The sequence below is a fragment of the Cyclospora cayetanensis genome, unplaced genomic scaffold, assembly GCF_002999335.1.
Source record: "Cyclospora cayetanensis isolate NF1_C8 unplaced genomic scaffold, CcayRef3 CcayRef3_contig_207, whole genome shotgun sequence".
NCBI lineage: Eukaryota > Apicomplexa > Conoidasida > Eucoccidiorida > Eimeriidae > Cyclospora > Cyclospora cayetanensis.
The window spans coordinates 39,749-61,832 of NW_020312156.1; the positions used below are offsets into that span (position 1 = coordinate 39,749).

The 22,084-nt window shown below is 49.4% G+C and overlaps 4 protein-coding genes across 4 annotated transcripts; 1 reads left to right on the top strand and 3 right to left on the bottom strand.

The window, feature by feature from the left end:
• Positions 1 to 1,091: 1,091 nt before the first annotated feature.
• On the bottom strand, positions 1,092 to 2,174 carry LOC34622430. Its single transcript, XM_026337857.1, has 2 exons — positions 1,801 to 2,174; positions 1,092 to 1,746 (listed from the first exon to the last, which is right to left on the bottom strand). The coding sequence occupies exons 1-2, from the start codon at positions 2,172 to 2,174 to the stop codon at positions 1,092 to 1,094; spliced, it is 1,029 nt and encodes a 342-aa protein (XP_026193642.1).
• A 10,813-nt stretch (positions 2,175 to 12,987) lies between these two features.
• Positions 12,988 to 15,186, bottom strand: LOC34624477. Its single transcript, XM_022737558.1, has 4 exons — positions 14,568 to 15,186; positions 13,766 to 14,242; positions 13,225 to 13,505; positions 12,988 to 13,074 (listed from the first exon to the last, which is right to left on the bottom strand). The coding sequence occupies exons 1-4, from the start codon at positions 15,184 to 15,186 to the stop codon at positions 12,988 to 12,990; spliced, it is 1,464 nt and encodes a 487-aa protein (XP_022589794.1).
• A 3,192-nt stretch (positions 15,187 to 18,378) lies between these two features.
• LOC34624476 lies at positions 18,379 to 18,924 on the top strand. The gene has a single exon (XM_022737557.2). The coding sequence runs from the start codon at positions 18,379 to 18,381 to the stop codon at positions 18,922 to 18,924; it is 546 nt and encodes a 181-aa protein (XP_022589793.2).
• Positions 18,925 to 19,721: 797 nt separating this feature from the next.
• Positions 19,722 to 20,493, bottom strand: LOC34624475. The gene is made up of 2 exons (XM_022737556.1): positions 19,964 to 20,493; positions 19,722 to 19,836 (listed from the first exon to the last, which is right to left on the bottom strand). Exons 1-2 carry the CDS (start codon positions 20,491 to 20,493, stop codon positions 19,722 to 19,724), a joined length of 645 nt encoding a protein of 214 aa, XP_022589792.1.
• Positions 20,494 to 22,084: the final 1,591 nt, after the last annotated feature.

The following is a 22,084-nucleotide window of genomic DNA, read 5'->3' on the forward strand; positions in this document are numbered from 1 at the left end:
GAGCCTTCAGGGGGCTTACGTCCCACTGTAATGGTCCATAAAGTGTTTCTCGGGGGGCTACGGGGGAGACCAGGTGGGAACGATTGTTCTACATGAGAGGTCTTCCATGAGGGTCCTCTTAGCCAGATAAATTTACGGTGAAGGTTTTGCCTCTACGTTATCCACCAGCAATTAGCAGATGCCCACCCTTTACGGCACGGCGAGCCGACCGAAAATGATGTACAGGCACTACTTTACAAGCAAACGCAATAAGTCACTGGGGCACTGGGAACAGCCAAGTGAGTGGCTCCAGGAGGGCCAGCCCGTGCCTCTCTTACTCAATCCCTTCCTCATTGTTCATGCTGCTATTGCTTCCTTAGGGTAAGCTCGTTCAGCTTTCACGTTTGGCCGCGCAGCGCACGTCGCGCGCTACGAACTTTCGTTTGCTTCCTTCCCCTTGCGAGTTTCCGCTATATTCTTCGTGTCTTTCCATTTTGTAAGCCCGCCCACGAAAAGTGACATTTCGCCCTGTACGCATACTTCTCCCATGGAAAAAGCAAACCCCTACTGGTCTCTGCCTACACCCTTCTGTGCTAAAAGCAGGAACAACGACGGGGGAACATCAACGCGAAAAACTACAACAGCAGCAACAAGGACAGGTGTACCAACACAAAAAGGCACACGCTGACAGTGTGAGCAGCCCCAGGCTGTTTTTGGATGGTCGAGTATACGCCTCTGACGCCTGAAATTCCGTACATATATTGTCTATCGAAATATGAGCTTATGTGCTGTTTCCTCGGATATAAAATGGTCTACTAGGTTTCTTACCGATAGTGTCACGCTTTGCGGCAACTATAGCGCAAAGGCGACTATCCGAAGAACAAGAGGGGCAAACAACACGCGTATAAGGAAACACCTGCAGTCCAATGGCAAATAAATAGTAAGAGTGCAGTTTTCGAACTGCCATAAAATTGTGTTTGGTTTTTCTTTCGGTTTTCCTTTTCTGCGGATGGCTGCGTGCTCTGCTATGCCTGTACACCACGAGGTGTGGCTTCTTCTTATCACGCCACTGACGAGCTTCTCTCTGAGCTCTATCCTTCCCTCGGGTTTGCTCATGCGATCATCTCTTGTCGATTAAAGGAAGCTGCTGGGGTGTATTCAATGGGAATCAAGCCATACTTTCTTTCCCATTCCTCCTTCTGCCTGTGCACTTCTTCTTCAGTAATGAATCCCATTTCGATAGCATCGCACACCAGCTCATCCGGGATGTAGCGCACATAGGGACCTCCGGGTGTGTCTACAAGCATTGCTATCTGGAGAGGGAGCGGCCTTGTTTCCTCCGTACCGGCGTCTGCATGCTCCCCTAAAACGCAAGGCATCGCCTTCTCCCCGAACTCTGTTATGTCATTCAAAACACCACATATGCATTTTTCAGCAGGATGCATATCTGTGGACTCGCCAGAGTAACTCTGCCTCAAACTTTCGCCTAAATTTCCTGACCGGAAGCTCTGATAGCTTCGACTGAAGCTCTGCTTCACTGAGGTGAAGGTTTCTTGCATGCGTGAAGCAAAATTGCTTGCATGTGATTCCTTTGGCCTTTTTTTCTCCTCAGCGTTTGGTTCCAAATACTGGGAAGCCCCCTCCATCTGCTGCTGCTCCATCTCTGGTGATGCGGGGGACGAGGCCTTGGCCTCTTGCTTTGCTGCAGCTCCATGAGGAGCCCCTATTGATTCTTCATCTGCCTCCTGAGGAGGTGACAAACACTGCCTACTATGTTCTCCCCGTTCAGCAGCGGCAGCGGCAGCACCCATCTGGTGTTGCTGCTGTTCGCTTTTCAGAAGAGTGCCTCCCCGGCTTAAGGCATCTGCATCAGTCATTCCAGCGCATGACGTCGCAGTTGAATCATAACGTGCTGGCGGAGGGTTTCCGTGTACACCCGCAGTGCCGAGTCCCTGCGGGGGGAGTTCCCTGCCGGCATCATCTTGGCACCCCTCTTCACTCTGCTCTTTTCGGTCAACACCACTTCTGGGCGTTGGCATGACCTGCCCCTCTTCCTGGTGTTCATCCCCCCGGGCCTCAACCGGTTTTTCCTCGGGGACAAGGGAAGCGAGCAACTGAGGCTCTTGCGCATCGATTGTTGCAGGCGCCGCCCGCTTGGCTGGGGCCTTGGCCTTATTCTTCGTGCAGAAACCCATCGTGCCCTTCGTGCCAATATAGCGGAAGAAGTTAAAAGGTAAACGTGAAAGCAGGCGGTGAGGCAAAGCTGTTATGCCAGAAGAGACGCTGAGGTACCATCCACAGCAGCTGCCAGCGACTAACGCAACGGGGAGAGCTCTGCCGTATTTGCTCAGAACTCCAACCGACAGCTGAAATAGGTGGGCTGGTGGGGATTTGAGAAGAAAATACGTGGAGTTTTGAGAAGATTCGGCTCTACAGGGCTTTGTTATGCGTACAGAAACCCGATGCAATGTTAGGGCCACATGGGCAAGCTGTTGAGCCGAAGGACTCGCCGGAGACTTCTGAAGCAAACGCCCATTACGTGAGAAGAATACGGATTAACACGCTCAGGTGCTAAGGGTCGCTTTCATCAAGAATATGCGAGAAGCTACTGCAGAAACGGGAGAGAATTGGTAGCGTTGCGCAGCGGTGGCTCCTTGGCTTCCACAGCGCGCCTTGAAGTCTGCACACTGCAAGCCAGAGGTGCTCAACATGAAACGCAGATGTTTAAGCATTACAGAATGCCTCATTATCTATTCGAATCAATCAAGCTCGTTTATAATTGTATTTGAGACTATAAAGCATCATAAACTGGACGGTTTTGGCGTTGAAAGAAAGTGGATACTGTACAGAGCACATAGGAACACCCACGATCTAATGGACGCTGGACCGACCAACGGTCCTCAGCAATGAAAATCACATTATTTTATCGCGACTGACGTGCTACAGACATTTTTGGCTTGTTGCGTTTTGATTAACAAGGTATTTTCCTCGAGTTAATGGCAGATGTCGTCACAGCAGGGAGCGCATCAGTTGATTTACGCCTGCGTCTCGCTTTTCTAGTGCATCCCACAAAGTAATTGCGGTTACAGCAAATCGAGCACTACGACGCACAGGGCCGCATGTTCTTGCGAATCCTGCCTCACTTCATCATTCCATTTTATTCCGTTTTCATTTGGAGTTTTCTCACGACTGCTGTATTACCTTCACAGAAAGCCCTACTACCACGTTTACTCAAGAGCACAAAAAATGGCTCCAATAACGCCTCACTTTCATGATAGTCTGCTAACTTCCACCGAGCCTCATTGTAAAGCACAGTGTAGTGTGTGGTATCCCCACTTCAGCATACACATGGCCGGACCTCAGCTGTACGCTTAAGCAAACACCACAATACGCCTTTCCCTTTGTTTATTCACCCATTTCTCCTCTATACCCGAAGCCTTTATGTTCCCGCCAGTCAGTCGTTTCTTCTCACTCTATTTCTTTCTCCATTTTCTGCTCCTTCATTTTTGGTTGTTTCCATTTATTGGGTAAGTGATCTTGGTCACTCACCTTTGATTTAGCATCATGTCTCTTTTCCGGCGCGGACATATTGAACTGCTAGCACATACATCTCTGACTGTAGGCAAGGATACACATCCTCCGGCTAAGCGCCGCCGTCTTGCAAACAGTGTCCATCAATTGGTATTGCTTGCTTGGTATTCTAGAAGCACGCTGCATCGTTAGGCTGGGAAAGAAGCACCTCCCATAGAGTGAGGCTTCCTGCCCTTCCCTTCTTACTTCAGTCTGGCCCATTCTGAAGGACATGCTAGAGGGCTCAGGAACTAACAAATAACTTCAAATGCGCGTGGATGCAAAGATACATGCGTGCGGGTGTTTGCCTGCCGTCCTTGCCAGAGGGCATGCAAGTGTCAATGCACCCTGATGTGTTCACTGCAGGTTGGCTCACAAGCAAGGGGACATTTTGACTGCAATGGTGTTTGCAAGGTCTCAGGGTCCCTTCGGCAGTAGAATCGCCTTTGCCACATCCTCAACGAGCCGCAAGCCCGAATGCATTTGGTGGGCTGCAGCTGAATGTGTCAAGCAGCGACGAAAATTAATACCTGCATGGACTTTTTCCCCTGTCTCCAGTTCTACACCTCTAAAGCTCTAGTATGAATGCGCCCAAACCTTTGCCTTGGTATCCTAGGGGTCGTGAAATTCTGAGCGCCTATTGCGTTGGGTTTTCCACCTGGTCACTTGCCGAATCTTTTACTCTTCACCCCGCCGCCTTTTTGTCGCTCATCGGCGCGTGTAGTGGCAGACAAGTGAGCTCTCTGTTTTGCTTTCGCTTACTGGTCGAGAGGAAATTCGGGATAATCAGAATCATCAGACAGAGGGTGCGGCGTTCAATGCTGACATCCTGTCAATCGATGCACTGGACGGCTTCATTAGGATCGTAGAACCAACTGCCATCCCTTTTCCTATGGGCTGCTACCTGCCTACTCGCTCTTTCCTTTGCCCACTCGCAGTTTTGCTTCCTTCCCCATTAGTCCCTGCGCTTTCTTTATGATATTGGCGAGCTCAGCTCTTGCTCGGCAGCTAACTAAGTGCCTCGACCGCTTGAATCATCGGGTCCTCTTGTGCGCTGCACGAATTGCGTCTATAATGCCTCCTTGAAGCTACTTGGGGTGCTGGACGGGGAAGCGAAGGGGTGACATAGGGCGGATGGGGTGTTGACTTTCCAAGAACCGCTTCTGCCTCCGACTCGTGCAAAGCTAACGCGCCTTACAAAAATGGTCCCTTCTTCCATCATGTAAGATGCATCCGTATTTAGGCTCTTGTGCCAGTAGATTGCTGTTACTACTGCCTTGCATTTTGGATGCAGCACCTTCCCAGTTTCGCAGTTGTTCCCGCCCCCTTGAGTTTAGTTTTTTGCTCTTCGCTTGGCATCGTTGTTTTTGTACTTCCCGTGGCCTGTATTGTCATTGCCTTCCCTCTGCGCCTTTTTGCACAGCTCCTCTCTTCTCTTTGAACCCAGGCCCTTCGCTTCCGTGGTCATCCTGTTGCATCGCGCTTCATAATGCCCCTGCTCGTCGCTTGCCGTGTTTCTTGTGGTATACTTGCTAAATATAAGCAAGACGGAAACGAGCTCTGCAGTGAGGTTTTTCAGCACCCAAGCAATAGGCCCGCATTATACTGTCCCCCCACCTCTTCTGCATTCTGTATGTGTCTCTCTTTCCTTTACCACTTTTTGCGTAATGTATTGCTTCATGGCCATAGGATTTGATTTTAGACTACCAACTAATAATCACCATGCACGATGGCGCCATTTCATCCTCTTCCTTGCCCTTGTTTTTTTTTCAAAAAAATGCTGCATACTTTCTACCACTCGTTGCCAACTAGCGCAACTGCTAAATATGCATTTAAATGCACTGCGACTGCATGGTTTCGGTGTCACAGGGCAGCCCATCGCCATCAAAGTTGATGTCATAGAGGCGCTTCCGCATTTTCCATAATTTTACACATGAATTGCATTTGCGGCTAATGCATTCTCTTTCTTCTGAAGTACATTTGGGGGCTACACCTTGGGCCTTTCGTTGCTGCTTGGCACAAGGAGACACCTTCTCGGTGGGCTGCTGCTCATCCCGGGTGTATCGATGTGTCTGGCGCGCGGGCAACTCACTCCAGATAGTCCCTATAAGAAGTGCCACAAACTAAGGGGCATATCGTTTCTCTGTTCTCGTCTTTCGCAATGGCCTGTTGAGGTTATTGGTCATCAGTTCGCACTAAAACTGCGGCAACTTCAACAATTTTAAGAATAAGGGCATTATGAGGCTAGTCATATTATAGGTATTCTGACAACTGAGAATGCGGTTTTTGCTGCCCAGCACAGAATGCAAGAGTTTGGATTTCTAGTCATGGGGGAGGCAAATCGGCAGTACGCTCCTCTCTCATGTCCGTCTCGGCTTAAGCTTTCTTGATAACTCCTGCCCCCTTCCGTTGCCTTTTCCTAACTTGTGCCTTTTGCTGCCTCCCCTCAATTCACTATCTCCTTTTCTCCCGGTCCACCCATTCCTTAGCTCTGAGAGTTCAAAAAGCATTTTCCCTCCCCTTCACTTCAACTAAAGCACCACCCTTTACCGCTTTTTGTGCTTCTGTGCAGTTTCTAGATCGACTACCTCTGTCCTTTCGTCTTTTCTGCTCATTGATGACATATGCATTGAGGCGTGGAATGCCGACAATGGCATCCGCAGAAGAACAGATGTGCACAAGTGCTTTGCGTTGGGGCTATTTCGTGTTTGTGGGGAACCCTTTGATCGGGACCTCGCACTCTAGAGCAAGCAAGGCGAGTCTAGTGGAGTCTGGAGGACGATCCGTCATCCATGCCGCTATAGAAGTAGATATACCCATGAACAGAAAAGAGAGGCCTTCAGAACAAAATACACGCAGAGGAGGCATCCAGAGGGGCGGGGCAGGGAGTACACAGGGAGCAAAAGCAGAACCGAAAGCACGGCCTAAAAAAAGGAGGGCAAAACAAGCAGAAGCGGGTTTTCCGGGCTAAGTGGGTTCAAATGTAGCAGAAATGCATCAGCTGAGCGCGCTTTGTGAAGCATAGTGCCCTTCACCGTTGGCCTCGCTTTTGCAAAATCCGCCCCATGATGCCTTCGCTCTTCATCTGCATGTTGCTTTGTTCTTTGGTTCTTCCTCCTTGTCTTTATTTTAAGACGTAGCGTACATCGTGTAGAATTCCACATGCACGGTGCAATACGACTGCCAGGTGAACGCAGAGAAGCTCTCAGGGCAAAGTGCATGCACAGCAACATACTAGCTAAACGGAGGAAGTGTCAAGCCACAATGTCTGGCAGGGGACTCCTGCCACCCCCACGGTGGTGCCCTGCAGTTAGCTGCGGTGCTGCACGTACGCCTCCAGAAGCTTGAGTTGTAGAGCGCTCTCTAATCGCATACTGGGAATTTTTAAGGGTTTCACCGTCTGCTTGCATTCAATTATTAGGGGATTGTTAGGGGATACATCGGAGGCACAGGCCGTCTCCCTGTTGCCACAGAACACAACTGCCAGCCCTACCAGTACGCCCCCGAGCTGGCAAGATCAAGGAACAAAACTCCTGCGGTGATTGCAAGAGAGGTAAGCTTCGCGGCGTACGTTAAAGCATCACCGTTATCTTTGCCTCTCCATTTGCCTCCCTCGCTATGAATGTTTTCTGTCTTCGCGTTTTGTGTGCTGCTTGGCTTCCCGCACACTCAAGTGCTGATGCTTGTGCGCCACGACTTCCCTTTCATGCTCCTTGGACAGTATATTGTCTGCTTCGCGAATCCTTTAAACTTCTCGCACTCTTTTGGCGCCCGCCTATAATGCGTGGGAACTCTCTGTGTCTCAAGCTGTCTTTCAATCACAGCATAGAGGGCTGCATCCATATCCTGATATTTGCATGAGCCTGCTAAGAACATACATCTGGGGGTCAGCTTCAGCATCAGAGGTATTTACATGCAAGTCAAACAGTCACTGAACGGTAACCTGGTGGTAACGGGCAGAAGGCACACAAAGGTGAGTTATGTGTCTACCAGGTTAACAGAGCGTGTGAAACCAGGTTCTACTCTGTTCTATCGGCATAATTATGCCAAATGAATTAATTTTTCCTACTCTTATAGGTATTGTTCTCAGTTACGTGCTTGGAATCCATCCATTGCTCTCCGTTCGTCGAAAGGTCGAACATCAACCCCAGTGCGTTCGTTGTCGTCTGCAACGCGCCTAGGTAGGTCGCACAGAAGGCTCCTCCGTAAGGCTTGCAGTCCTCTTTGCAAAAAGTTGCTCTACTAAATTGATTGTTCACTGGTACGTGCATCGAATCTCGCTTTTCATGAGATCTTTTCCTTGCATGGTGTTCCCCTGCTTCTGGGGCGAATTAGCAACCACTGGTAGCCAGCCAGGAAGCGAGAGAAAAGGAGAGAGGTAAAGGAAAACTCCTCGCATGTTTAAGTTAAAGCAAGAATATGTGATTTATCTGGATATTTCATTATTGTTTGTGCTATTTGCTGAATGTATTGCAGCTATCGTGCTTCTACCGTCCCTCGTGGCTGACCTCGTCCCTCTTCTTCATCCATCCTGCGTTACCTCAGCGCCTCCTTCCTTAGACTCCATAGGTCCAGATTCTTCTGCTCCGTTCCCACAAGCTCTCAGGGTTTTGGTCGAACTTATTTTTTGGTATTTCTGTTCTGTCCTGCTGTTCCTTCGCAGACTGAAGCGTGAGACGCGGAAAATTCCCCTGGCCGTGTCTCCCTTCGAGTCTTGCACCTAGTCTGCCGTGTTTCATTCGCCCGCTCCATTAAATTGCCATCTCCTATCCTGAAAAAACACCTTCTGGGTCTGGCGGTATCTACCCGTGTCTCTCTGTACTTTAGTCCCGGTGGGGCCAAGAAATCTGTCGCGTTGCAATCGGCAGCCAGCAGACCTTACATCTAGACGCCCTCGAAGCATCCTGCGTTAGAGGCGGTTAGGTGGCTTCTTTTTCATCACGGGCTGCGAACGCAGCACTGCCGGTGCCGCAGTCATTTCCACAAGCCCATACGTGCTGCGGAAATCATGGACCGATAGGATCATCAGACATTGTATGGCGAAAACAACAGTTCATTTGCATCTCTTCGTAGTCTTGAGCTTTTCTCTCGCGCTTCCTTATTTACGTTTTTGTTCCCTTCTTGATCCCGTTAGACGACATCCAGCTGCACGGAGCACTGCTGTGGTCCCTCTTGCAGATAGGTTCCTCCTAGACGCATCGCCAAACGGCCAAGTGAGCAACTTTTAGCGGAGCCGCATCCGTTCCTCTTGGTACCAAAAACTGAGTTAATACTCAATGGTCTCTCTCGGCTTTCTCGGAGGCCGTGCATCTAATAGAGCAAAAGCGTCTCTTGGGCCATCGCACGGAGGCAAGGCTTTTCTCTGTGCAGCTGTCTAACCATCTGGCAAGCTTTTTGAACCGACGGCTTTAAGTAGTCATTTGCTTCAGCTACTGGTGTCGCTATTGCCACTCCTTCTGTTACTCCACTAGGGAGAGTCTTCTGCCCGTGGCTTCCATGGTAAGGTGTGACACTTTTGCATGTCATCGATTCTTTCCACAATAAAATGCGCGTTTACTTTCCACGGTGCATATCATACATAGCTTTTAGTAACTATTTCGTCTCCATATGCCCCCAGGCGTTCAATGCACCGATTATTAGTCTCAGGAGAACAGCAAGTTCCTAGGGCACTCCAGTTTCATTTTCAAAGCCTCAAGCGGCAAGCCTTCACTCGTCATGAAAACCCATCTCGCAGGAGTTAGCAAATGAGAATAAACCCCACAGTACCAAACAATTGCAGAACTAGGAACTGCAGAGTCGAATACCGCCTTCTTTGCTGACTTCGACCCCGAAGTTTCACGACAGATACTTCGAGGACGCGAATTCTTCATGAGGGACTCCTCTCTGAATCTTCCGTCACTGTGACCGCCTCCTGACTCTCCGTTGCCTGCGAATCAGCATTTTACTGAAGGCTGCTAAAAGTTCAGCAAAAGCGATGCACCTTTCACAGCGAAACCAAATAGGAGAGCAGATAGGAAGCTTTGATGAACTGGTTGCCTACTTGAGAGACCTTCCCCCAAAGGATGATGTAAAAGCAAAGGCCCTCCTTGGGGGCAGTGTCGGCGTAGCGCCCCCTTGTTAGTTTCCCCCTTAACCCAATAAGCCTCCAAGCCCTGGAGGCAGCACATGCTCGACACGGAACCAAATCCAGGCTTGAACTCACTAGAGATGTATTTGGCCTTCTGGCTCTGCTGAAAAGCTAGAAAAGGAATATGAGAATAGAGTGGTCACCTCTTTGTGTTACTCATTATCTCGTTGAACGTGTATTCATCCTGAAAATACAGTGTGTCTTGTCGAGCTCTCCTCTACTCCCTCCTTCAAATCCACTGTGCTGTTTAGCCCTTCTGTGTTGGTTCTGCTGTTTCTTGTCAGATGGACCCCTAATAACAAGGGTATGGAGGGTGCAATTGGGAGAAGCGGGCAGGGGCGACTTAAAGAAGGAAATCAGTGAAAAGATTAACGCGTGCCCACAACTTAAACCAACAGTAACTGCCATATCCAAGATCAAAACTGCCACAGTAGACCAGCTCGTCCTCATTTCCGAGGTCGTCGGGCTCCTTAAAAAGGTACTACGTGAATGGAAAACATGTTGAGGGAGCTTAAGCCGAGAAAAATGGATACATTGATGGACGCAACATTCATTGTGGCGAACATTATGGTGAAAGAGAGTAGTGCTGCGTGAGATGACGATATTTACAATAGTGCACATAACGATGCAAATGTGGTGCCAAGTAAATCGGATACAATGATGCAAATACTGTACATCAAGGCAAGAATAGAGGTAACCGGGAGCCTGTTGTCAGTATCTTGGCGTTTTCATGTATGTTTCTTTGGGTTTGCAGACCCTGCGTATAGCGCAGAAATACGAGGTGGAGCGGGCTCCCTTGACCCGAGTTCTATCCACGAAGAGGCAACAAAAGATACGGCCTCCCCTATGCACGGCTCCTTCTTCTCACGAAAACTCTGAGGTCCTTGGGGGCCGCCTTGAAGAGCCACCATCTGGCCACAAGAGGGAGCTGAGGGACCCCGCACCTCCTACTCCTCTCAAAATAAGAAAAAGGGCGCCCTTGGCGTTACCTTTGCCTCCAGCAGGAAGACTGGAGGTCAACGCATCTAATGTTATCTCTTCATTCGAGGGTGCTTCCTTGTGGGATGACCCCTTGGGGGAGTCGTTGCCTCCGCTTGCATCCAACTTTGCCTCTTGCAATGCAATCACAGCACTGACGGCAGAAACAGGACAGGGGAGTGCTGCAATGTTGCTGAGTCAGCTGCTTTCCAGTGTCAGTGGCAGTGGATTTTGTTGTCCAAGTGAAGCGAAAACGTTCCATCTTGAGGGGGAGCGCTCCATCAGGCATGACGCGATGGCAGCAGTAGAGGTCTCCTTGGGGCGCACCCGCGAAGGACTTTCGACCTCTCTAAATATGACCAAGAGGAGGTCAAAGGCTGCAAAAAGGGACGAAGAGGAATACACCGATAAAGGGAAGGAAACCTCCAGGGTAACCCAGTCATTCGTAGAGCCCAGTTGCTGCATAAATGCTACAACCTGTCTACGAGAAGGACGCATCCAGGTGCAGCCCTCTTCAATGCATTCCTTGTCTGGAGATAAAATAGCTCCAGAAGCAGCAGAAGCGCCAACTGGAGGCACCATAGAGAGCTCTCGCAAGGCATCTGGTACACTTGCACCGGATGATGAGGTCCTTGAGTTTTCGCTGCGCAGCCTTTTGGTCGATACTACCTCTCCTGGTCAGCTACGAAGCCTTGCAGATATGATACTCTCGGGCAGGAGTTCTCCAGGTTGGGATAGCTGCCCTGTGGTGGAGGCTCCCTCCTATTCACCATGTGCAAGGGGAAGCGCTGTATTCGCTACTGCATACGAGGAGCCTAAGCCCTTCCAAGGATTCCTAGAAGATCTGGAGGAGCTGTTCTGTTCTGATCAGCAGATCCTACAGCACGTTCGGGAAAGAGAAGGATTAATGTTATTGGGATCACCTTGGCGGTCAGGCAATACGCCCCTCAGGTGCCCAGTAGGTGGTGCGAACCAGTTCGCCAGCAGAGGCTCGAGAAACTCGCAAACCGCGCAGTGAGTCCCTGGCATTATTCGGGTATTCGGAGGAAAATTTTAGCTCCTTTTTTTGGGGGTCCGGGCGGCAAGTAACCCAATAGCTTTAGATATGGATAGAGTAAGCTGAGGCACCGCCCGAACCCTTGCATTTCGTTTTTCAGAGGCCCTGGTGAGTGCAATAGAGAAGGTACGAGTGCGATCGTCAAACTGATGCTGCAAAATAAGCGTCTGCGTACCGATCTAAACGAGCAGCAGAGCCTGGCGGAGACCTTTACGAGGGGCGTTCTTTCGCTCTTCAAAGAGGTTAGAGCCTGTATAGTTCGCGGATGTGGCAATCAAAAACGCAGGACGCTGCTCTCATCAACTTTCCTTGTCCTTTGTACGCGAGTCCATCGAGTGAGAAACGTTTGAAGGGGTATTTAGCAGTTAGCTGACGATGAAGAAGCCCCTTTGTGTCTGTCATTCTATTCTCCACCCGCAGCTGCTGCTTCAAATGCTGACGGAACTCACAGGAACTCTCACTGGCCAAATCCAGCAGCAACTGGAGTGAGTGCTGCATTTAGACCACTTTAGGGCCCCCATTGGATACGGTTGCATGCAGTTCCTCCGTAGAACGGGCTCAGCTGGGACGCCGCCACACTAGGTTACTGTATAATTCGATCAAAACCTCTACTTCCTACATTTTTGTCATCAATGTGCTGTTATGTGCAGGGAAAAGACGGCTTCGAGACTCCCTCACTTAACAGCGAAATCAGAAAATTTAGGTGAGCCCGAAGTGGTTCATCAATCTGCTGCAGTAGGAGCCTTGTCAAGTTCGCCCCTTTGGGACTCTTACGATGGAGTTCCAAAGGCTTTGGAGGGTTCTAGACTTATGCGAACTGATAGGTACGCGGCACGGACGGTCCCCCGTAGGTTCGCCGCCAGCGGCTGCCAGCAGTGCAGCCCCGATGTAAGCAATTGACTAGACGACCGTGATTCTAATGCAGCGTTACCAGAGAGACGGATACGCTCGGTCTATGGGATGAAATCGATGTGTCTAATCCTCCCACCCTCCGACTCACACGCAACTGGTAGCTAAGTTCTAAGCTGCGCAAGGGTCCTGCATACGCCTTCAAGTCTTATTAAAAATTTCTATGGGTACTCGCCTTAGGCCGCGGACTGAGCCTTCCCTGAGCTTTCCTGCATATTACAAACTGAGATGTCAGCGCCCCAGGGGGCTTCAGGCACCTCACAGATATTGAGGTACCCCAGCTATCTCCGCGGAAACATGTGCGCCTTGAGGGCGTCTGTGATTGTGCCGATGTGTTGCTATTGTGTCGTCGCCACTTCAGCGCACGCTAAGGTTCCTCCCGATTAGTAGCTGTGGAAGGCAAAAGCCTTTCGGGGGTTAGGGAAAATAGCTGCATATGAGGAGAGTGCGGGTGCTGCAGAAACCAGCACACAAAGAACCAGAGATAACGAATCACGGAAAAGAACATATATTTTCCATAAGTGACTGCAGGCCACATGCACCGCAATGGTCTCCAGTGTATTATTCAGTTTCAGCACTTCCCACAGCCTTACAGTTAACGTACCACTTTCCCCCCCAGTGTCTTCGCTAGCCAGGTGATGACAAGGCCCAAAAGCCTTTCAGCTCCTGAGTGCTTTGGGATGTAGTGACTCCATCCGCACAGATACAAAAGGTCCAGCCTTACAGGGGACTCGTACAGTCTCAGAGGAGCGTGAAAATCGACTGTTTGGTCATTGGTACCCTGGAGGCAAAGTAGCTTCAGCTGATGAGGGAATTTGCGAATGACCTTGGGCACCTTCCTAGAGGCGTCATAGAGGGCAGCGACCATACGTGATTTTGTCCTCCCTGAGGGCATGACCAGCTGCCTATTTAGCAGATCAGTTCACCTCCGCGTTTGCGATCAGCATGAAGAGAAGAAAAATCGCAACTCAGCGCTTCCTCATGGGCTTCTAAAAGGCTGGCTGAGGTGACTGTGAACCCAACACGCCCTCCAAAGCAGTGCTTCGGTGGACACATGATTTCGGTCACGGCACTCTGAGACCTGACGCGGAGTCCAGCATAATGGGAACCACATATAGCTCCAGGGCGTTACGCATTTTTCTCACCGGAATAGGTAAACGGGTCCCTTTGATACCACCATCCAAGAAATGGGCAATCTCCGCTATTATCTGCCCGCGAAATCCTCAAATTCGGCATGCAACACGAAATGAGGGACCGATTAAGTCTAACCATTAAATGCGTCTTGAAATCCAATCTTATCTTTATAAGCGGAGCGAGGAAAATCGCCTGGTTGACTCTTTCCCGGAGTACCGCTTCCTTCTCCCCGTTGTGTATCCTACCCAACGTTTGAATAACTACATTGCCACCCATAGAGTAACCGAGAAGAACGATAGGAACGTCAGGTGCAAGGGATTCATCAGTAGCAACATATTCGTTGAGGAATTGCAAAGCGTCGTCCACAAGACAATCAAACTTTGAGACGATGCAACGCCACATACGCCAACCTTCAGAACGACCGTGCGACTGGTGATCCAAGGCGTAAACATTCAGACCAAGCCTGTAGAAGCCTTCCACCCAACTGCCTGAATGAGGCCAAACACACTTGATGCTTAAACGCTGGGCCACATTGGGCAGTAATGACGCTGAGGATTGTATAGAAAAGGCACAGTGAGAAGACAATTGCGGGAAGCAAAAACACAAAAGCCAGAGTATAATCTGGGATTCCAAATACTTATGACTACAACGATTTCCAAGCTGACTGTACTTCTCCATATTTAAGCTCAGGTATTTATCTGTCAAGTACGCCTGATGGAATCCATTCATGCAGAGGTGTGTCTCAAGACGCTACTGGACCCTAGGTCGTTTATGATGTACCTTCGTATTACACGCTAACATGCACCAATGTACCTGGATATTTGGGCACCCAGTTTGCTGCCTCGTCATGGGAATCATCGAGAGGCCGATTGGGTGGCTGATGCCGGAGGAAGTCGAAAAGTGTATACGAAGTGTATGAATGGAAAAGAACAATGGCGCCTTTGGGGGTCCCCTGTTGTCGCCACGCATACGTCGCTAGCCTGAGGCCCTGAGAGTTTTCAAAGCTTCCAGAGGAAAAGCCTGGCCCAAGGTCCTGCAGGGTCAATTGAGGGAAAGCCCGTAGCCACCCCTCTAAAGAGACGTGGCACTGGTAGCTGGAGGCTCTATGGAACTTCTTACTCTTGGGTCGCTCGTACGGCAGACGCACGTCCACACTCCCCATGACATGGCTCGTATTGCAAACGCCTTCATCTGCTGGACACACCTTTCCTAATGACGAAAACCCGCCCCGTTGAACTTGAGGCTCCAAAACACCGTCTCCTTCCGCCCTCGCATTCGGTGTAGTGGCAACCACATTAGAAGGCTCTATATCGATAAGGAAAGAACCAGGGGAACCGCTGCTTTGGCAAGCGGCAGCACTGGAGGTTAAGGGTACTTCCGCGGGAGCCCCCGCGGGCGAGGCCAAGTTACTTGCATTTGCTACCGGCTTCATGGGTAAAGCATTTATATGCTTAGTCCGGTTGCACATACCACGTATGTGGCTTCCTACTCATTTAATCTACTGAGACAAAGGAAGAAAATGCCGGGAGTCGCGTCGTGGATCAACGGCAGCGAGGTTTTGCAGTCCCTCGCGTACAGGCGCTTCGCTGGGCACATCTGAAGGACACTCAGGAATTTCAACCTAAATTATAGCTTTGTTTCAGAATTATGGCTCGTTGTACAATAAATTCAATGTTTTTATTGAAACAGGCGCGACTTTACCGTCGTTAATAGCCCAACGCTATGGTGCTTTGTGAGTTCTGATGATTCAAAAGCGCATGTTGACAACCCATGGAAGGGTTGAAGCACCGGAGACTACTCTCGCCATCGTGATATCCTGCATAGCGACTAGCGGATCCCTTCAAAAATATGCAAAGAAAGACGAAACACGTATGCTGATGCAATTCCTTACAATTAATACAGCAAAAGGACATACTTGCCAGCCTAGTGGGGGTTCAGTCGAAAGAGGCGCTGGCAGGAAAGCGTGAATGAAAAAGCGAACCGCTCGCAGCTAGCACATCCCTATAGTAGCATCATGTAGAAGCATAATAGGACAAGCAGTTTTTGCGGGTTCCATCGCATTGGTGCCTCTTTAAATCCTAAAAGAATGAGCAAGTAACGCTTATCACTGGAACAACAGAGGAAAGGACCCCGACAAACACCAAAATCAACCCACTTCATTGCAACAGGAAGAGATTCGCATTAGGCTGATTTCGCCATTCGTCTGTATCCAGTACTGTTCCTGCCATGAAAAGCCAATAAAGGGATAGTAGACAGTCGAGGGATTCCACAGCGTATCACGAGGATAGTGTCAGCACTTTAGTAGGCACTGTCTTGGAATGACGTGATTCACGGCATGATAACGGCACTGGATACAGAAAATGGGTAAAAAAGCCTTATCCGGATCTCAACTTGTTGCAATGAAGGGGTAGTGGATTAATTTGGGTGTCTGTGGGGGTCCTCTCCTGTGTTGTTCTAGTGTTAAGGGCGTTACTGGCTCATTCTTTCGGGAGTTAAAGAAGCACCAGTGCAATAAAGCGTGCAGAAACTTCTCGCCCTATTATAATTGTACATGCTCTCAAAGAAAAGAGCTTGCTCTACTCCTCATTCATGCATCTCGTCTGCTACATTTTCTTTCTCCTCCTCTGGGGCCCATGTTTTTTTAAAATACCCCAGTTTAAAGTGTCAGGTGCATGAACAAATCGAAAGGGAAGTATGAAGGCCTTTGCGAAAGCCTTTTTTATATTGGCAACCTTTGTAATCAGGGCACTACACCTAAGCGGAAATGAGAGCTGGAAGCCTTGTACATTTCGTAGATGAGCAACGAGAAGACTGCAGCTTCTCTAAAGTATTTACAGAGTGTACAGGAAGCGCGCGATTAAATTGCAGCCCTTCTGCATTAGCATAGCTGCTTCCATTGTTTGGCCGTGCCTAGTATGTTTACCAAGTGTTAGCTGCTCTCCTTCTTGGTTTCTAACTTTAGCTACTCGGGGGCGTATAAATTTGCTTATTTGCCCTCAGTGCGCCTATATTTCTCTTTCTAAAGAACTAAATTTGCGGTAAAGCCGTCTTTTTTGTAAGGACTCCTTCACGGTGGGCGTCAACTCGATTTTAGCGATTCTTCCCCCAGTGGATGAGTTCTATACCCAAGGCATGAGCAAAGGTTATGGAGTCACGGCTAACTGCTGTATAGCTTCCTGAGGATCTTTCCTCCGTGGGATTTTGAGCAACTCGGTGTCCATTGCACTCACAAGAGAAGCATCAAGCCTTTTCCATATCTATTTATGAGTGCGCACGGGTCCGTCAGGAGTATGGACGGCACCGTACTAGAAGAGCCACGGTAGATGTGCAGACAATTCAGTAGAAACGATAGACTCAGTGAGCTGTAGGCCCATATAAAAAGAAAGGGCAAACATGAAGTGTGAAAAGCGAGAGAGCGGCAACAGACTTCCTTGAATCCTGTATTAGGGTGCTCCTTTCCTCGTAGGCACCCCAAAGTCTGCTGTGGCACACTGCATAGAAGCTACGAGCAAGAGTAACAGAGATAGACAGATGCTGGGGAAGACCAGAGGGCAATGAGAAGGTGAAAGATGCAAACAAAGATGGAAAGGTGTACCGGCTGGGTGGCAAAAGAATTGCCTGTGGCCAATATATCTTCACAGAAAGTTGACAATAGGAGTCCTTCCTTGATTGCTTAAACAGAGTCAGATTGTTTTGTGATGTGTGTATTTGCACTGATCTCAGAACCCAACATTTGTTATAAGCGATCACGGAACAAACGTGATGAAGCGCAGCCCAGTTATTCGTTTCAAAAGCGTTTGCCTGAATATCAGTCGTGTTGACACCTTTGCACGATATTGAGGAAACATAAGCTCTCGTCTCTTCCCTACTCTGGAAGACACTCAATTTAGCTGATGGGCGTACAGCACCGTGGGCTCTGCCTCAGCACCCCTGGCTTCTGCCTTCGCGAACCCCTTGTAAGGACGTTTCCCCCGTGGGTACAATTCTCTTCTGCATAGAATCCATCTTCACGTAATTCTACACCAGGGACAAGTTGAAGGGTCTTCTCCCTGCAGGAAATGACTCCATTGGGGGCCCGTCCCGCTCCAGGGGCCCCCAAGTGGCTCCAGCTATTTTGTTGCTCATGGCCAGCTGTACGAAACGTCCGCCGAAAAACCATTTTTTTGAATATTGTACGACACTACATAGGGTAAATTTTTAACAGGCAGGGGATATTCGAGAAATTTTCCACAGCAACCCACTACCCCGCTATTAGAGTACAGCAGAATGCCGGCTGTACTCAATCTAAAGAAGATAGGGGCATGGATGACTCATCACGGTGTGTTATTCCAATTTTTTTTCATATGCGAGATAGTCCGTAGTTAAGGCTTTCATCGATTTGGTTTGTTCACACCTACGCCTACAATTGTCGGGGCGTATCCATAGTGGTTTTGGTTATTGGAAGAACTCCTCATTTCCCATGTGAGACAGGAGGCGGAACTGCTCAACTTTGTCTGTACAACCGAGCAAGTGTAGCATCAGCAGCACTATCGTAAGCAGGAACAGAAGCGACACCTTCACGTTGAAGTATCAAAAGCGGTGGGGAAAAGGACAGCCGCAACAACTGCAGCGCAGTATGAACAGCATGATTCATTATTGGCTAGTATTCGGTGAGAAAGGAACGCCGCGTCTGTGCCGTTGGTATGATCCCTTGTCGGCAGATGAGAGGAATTGGCTGTTGCTCCAGCTGAAGCAACAGCTGCTGTTGCCGCGTATACAACCCATAAGCGGCGCAGCAGGGGAGGGCTCTAGAGCAAACAGAAGGAAAGCAATGCCGTATGAGTATCAGAAGACGAGGGTGTTGGTGATTCCGCCATCCCGTTTCACCAGAGGAAGTCGCAGCAGTCGTGCGGTGTACAGACAGCATGACTCCCTGTTTTTCATTGCGGGAATCGACGGCGAGGAAGTACCTTTAGTGGTGGGAGAGCTCATAGATCTATTTGTGGGGCTGCTACGGCAAATCTTAGGAGTACCCTTGTCCACAGGACGTCCTCAGCTAGAAACTCAGCTTTCACAGCACTTAGAGCCTGGATTACTGCTGCTCGATTCCATGGTTCAGCAAGGATACTTGGTGTGCACTAACAGAGAGGCACTTTTGAGCCGGGTAAAAGATCTGATGAAGGGGGACTGATGCCATCGCTTCCGCGCGTCCCTTTTATGCTTGCGACGGCTTGCTGATGCACAAGCGAAGGGAATGGACCCCGCCAGGAAAGTGAGCAACTGCGCGTTCCCATGCTTCTGCGGCACCTGCTGGTGTCAGCAAAGGGCAGTCACTGCGTGGCAACTCCTGATGTAAGCGATGCCTTTGAAATGTATGGGCTCTAGTTGTGTGAATTTTTTAGGTTCCCCTGGAGTTCCCCACAATGGGCAGCAGTAATCGCAGAATGTGAGCCATTAAGAGAACTACCGCCACCTATAAGAATCGTTAGGGCAGCAGATTAGTGGGCACTTAGAGGAAGCCGTGGGGAAGGCCATGCGTGTAGGCCCCGAATATACAGGATTGATTGTAGGTAGGCCTGATCAGTTGCACAGAAGCAGAGGTCGAGTAGCAAGCAACCTATGCGTAGATGGTACTTTGGGAGATGCTGCTGGACTTGGTAAAATTTACTCCCGATACTACTGTACTAGGCTCCTCCCCAAAACATGCCTGATGGCTTACGCCCAGTGGAAGGAAGGCGGCATGTTGTTACCCCAGCAACAGCTGCAGAATTTCCGCAGCTGCTGCACTAGCAGACTGCTGAACTTTGGAGAATAGTTCTGCCGGATCCAGAAGCGCCCAAAGCACATAGTTGACCGGCACGGTGCGCTTAAGTGAATTACCAAAGGAGGCTCCGGAAAAAGCGGCAGCAACAGTCTGATGCGCTGCAGGCTCTATAAATCATCCTTCGAATAAGCATTATGCGGCGACACGCTTTCTAGTTTCCGCACTTAGGTGCTGTTGCTGCTCTCGCCGCTTGCACTGCCACTACTACTCTCCTCAATTGGATGTGCTGGAAGACCTCTTGTTTTGGATGTAAGGAATCGAAGGCGTCCGAGGAGTCGCCTGCGGAAATCAAACAATACAGCAAAATGCATGGAACATGGTTGGCAAAGACATTGTAGTGAGGCAGCCTGCGCACGAGAGCGACAAATGCAATGAGTAGCAGCTGTCTTAAAGTGTCCCATCGCACCTGTACACATAGAAGTGTAAGTACATTTCAGCAACAACAATGGTGAAGGCAAGAAGGGCCGAAAGATCACGCAGAGTGGACAGCCAGCTGCTTTTGCTGCTGCGCGTTGGACAAAGACCCAATAAGCGGTCGTCGCTGCTCCTGCTGCTGGACACGGAAGGGAAAACACCACTGGCCTCTTGCCATGCCCTACGCATGCGGATAAGGGTGCGGCGCCTAGATGCCCCTAGTGTTCGGCTGTATATCCACCTACACATCTGCAGCAGCAACGCGGCGGGGATGAAGGACTGCACCACATGGTTCAGTTCTCCTCCCCAATGCAAAAGCTGCGATCCCAGAAGCCTCACACCCTCCAGCACGGCCACCGCCTCGCCCAAAAGTCTCACTGAGTCTCGGATGCATATATGTACACCCGGCTCGTCCTGCTGCTCTTGAGCAGGTTCAGAGGAATTTCCATAAAGGCCCTGGGAGTGAACATGCGGCAGATGTGGGTAGTAAGCCCCCAGGCCGCTGCAGCCTGGTGTCTGCATTCTAGATGTCACAGTATTAGAAGACTAACTGCTGGGAGCTACAGATCGCCACACTGGGGCCATCACCCAAGAGAGGATACCTCAAAGTAGTTGAGATGCTGCTTTCTCCACCGTTACGGTTTCCTAATGCTGTTGTGGCTGTTATTGCTCTTACTATCACTGATCGTGAGGCTGATGTTTTTGGCTTGCTGGAGCTACCACACCGTCTCATGCCAAAGCACAGCCAGTGCGTTTCAGTGTGACCGATTCGAGAAGTGGTCGGAGAGAGAAACCCTTGACCACAGACCTCCTGGGATTGGGGTCACCGAAGGCAGAAAAACTAAGTTTAAAGAAATGAATAAGACAAAAAGCGTCAGGTGTTGCGGCCTGACATAGGTAGCTTTGAAGCGATAACACAAACCGCAAACACCGTCGGGCAGGGTAAAAGTATATGCGGGCAAACAAGAACTTGGGGCTGATACTCTTTATCAAGGCTTTGATGCAAAGCAAACTCGATTCAGATCAGCAATAGCCCAATAAAGGAATAAGTTTAAGGAGCAAACAAGGCGTTGGTTCACTCCACATGTCATGGTAGGCGCCAATGGCAGCCCCCAGCGGCCAAGGTGACCTACCGTTGAGAAGAAGTGAGATGTAAGGCGAGATTAGGGCACATCATGAAGCAGCTGCATTTGTACCCACTAAAAAGCTAGGGAATTCAAGGCGGTAGCCCATTTCTAGCGATCAATTACTTTGGTTGGCTTCCATGAAAGCTCTTGTAACCAATGTAGAGGTGTAGTCGTTTTTGCTTATATACCGCTTAAAATGTTTGTGTGATAAGTCCTGCAAAAAGATAGCAAACTACTGCCTGCACTTTCGCTTTACCAGAATTGGGAGGTGAGCAAGCTCTTGAGTCCTGGTGATTTTGAGGGTGGTGTTACCAATTTAAATCTTCCCTAGTGTACGTTGGGTGACGCTACACATATACTCTTTATACTAAATTAGCTATGCTTGATTGAGAATCAATAAAGAACTGACCACGTGGCTTGGCGCTTCGTTCATCGTATTTGTTGCACAAAAGTATTGGCTCGATAAAATAAGAATCAATGTTTACATGCGTGGCCAGATGCTATGCGCAACTAGATCTAAATGCTCAGCCTGATGAGAGAGTGCAGATACGTGCGCTGTAGCTGCCCTTTTTCTCTTTATATTTGAAGGCCGAGGGGTACTATAGCGGATTACGCTACATTTTAACCCTTCTCAGTGCACTTGTAACGCTCTACTAGAGAGTATCCCTATAGGGCCAGTTAACTCTATTCTCGATAAATACACAATACAATGTTATTAAAGCTTTTTTCAAAGAATATTCTCTCCTGTGACAATACACTGACAATTCCTTGTCGTGAGTCAGATGTTTCTAGTTCTTAGGTAAATGTACGAGGCATAGTAGAAAGTAGTTATGCGTGGCCTGCCCCGCTATACTATCCTTCAACCAACTCAAAAAGCACGCCCTAGTGCTCCGTATGTGACCAACGAAAGCAACCACATGCAGGACACTTAAATTGTTTCCCCCCCTCTCACCACTCTCGGAGCAGGCAGACACGCGAAAACAGTG

Bases quoted from the DNA above. Each gene is read 5' to 3' on its own strand.
- LOC34622430 (XM_026337857.1), bottom strand. From the start codon at position 2,174: ATGGGTTTCTGCACGAAGAATAAGGCCAAGGCCCCAGCCAAGCGGGCG. The intron at 1,747-1,800 runs GCAACACCAGAT...AGAACATAGTAG, and splicing joins CTTCTGAAAAGCGAACAGCA to GCAGTGTTTGTCACCTCCTC.
- LOC34624477 (XM_022737558.1), bottom strand. From the start codon at position 15,186: ATGAAGCCGGTAGCAAATGCAAGTAACTTGGCCTCGCCCGCGGGGGCT. The intron at 14,243-14,567 runs GTACATTGGTGC...GGCCTCATTCAG, and splicing joins CTGGGTGCCCAAATATCCAG to GCAGTTGGGTGGAAGGCTTC. The intron at 13,506-13,765 runs GTGAGAAAAATG...TCATGCCCTCAG, and splicing joins GGACCCGTTTACCTATTCCG to GGAGGACAAAATCACGTATG.
- LOC34624476 (XM_022737557.2), top strand. From the start codon at position 18,379: ATGATTCATTATTGGCTAGTATTCGGTGAGAAAGGAACGCCGCGTCTG.
- LOC34624475 (XM_022737556.1), bottom strand. From the start codon at position 20,493: ATGCAGACACCAGGCTGCAGCGGCCTGGGGGCTTACTACCCACATCTG. The intron at 19,837-19,963 runs GTGCGATGGGAC...TGATTTCCGCAG, and splicing joins TTACACTTCTATGTGTACAG to GCGACTCCTCGGACGCCTTC.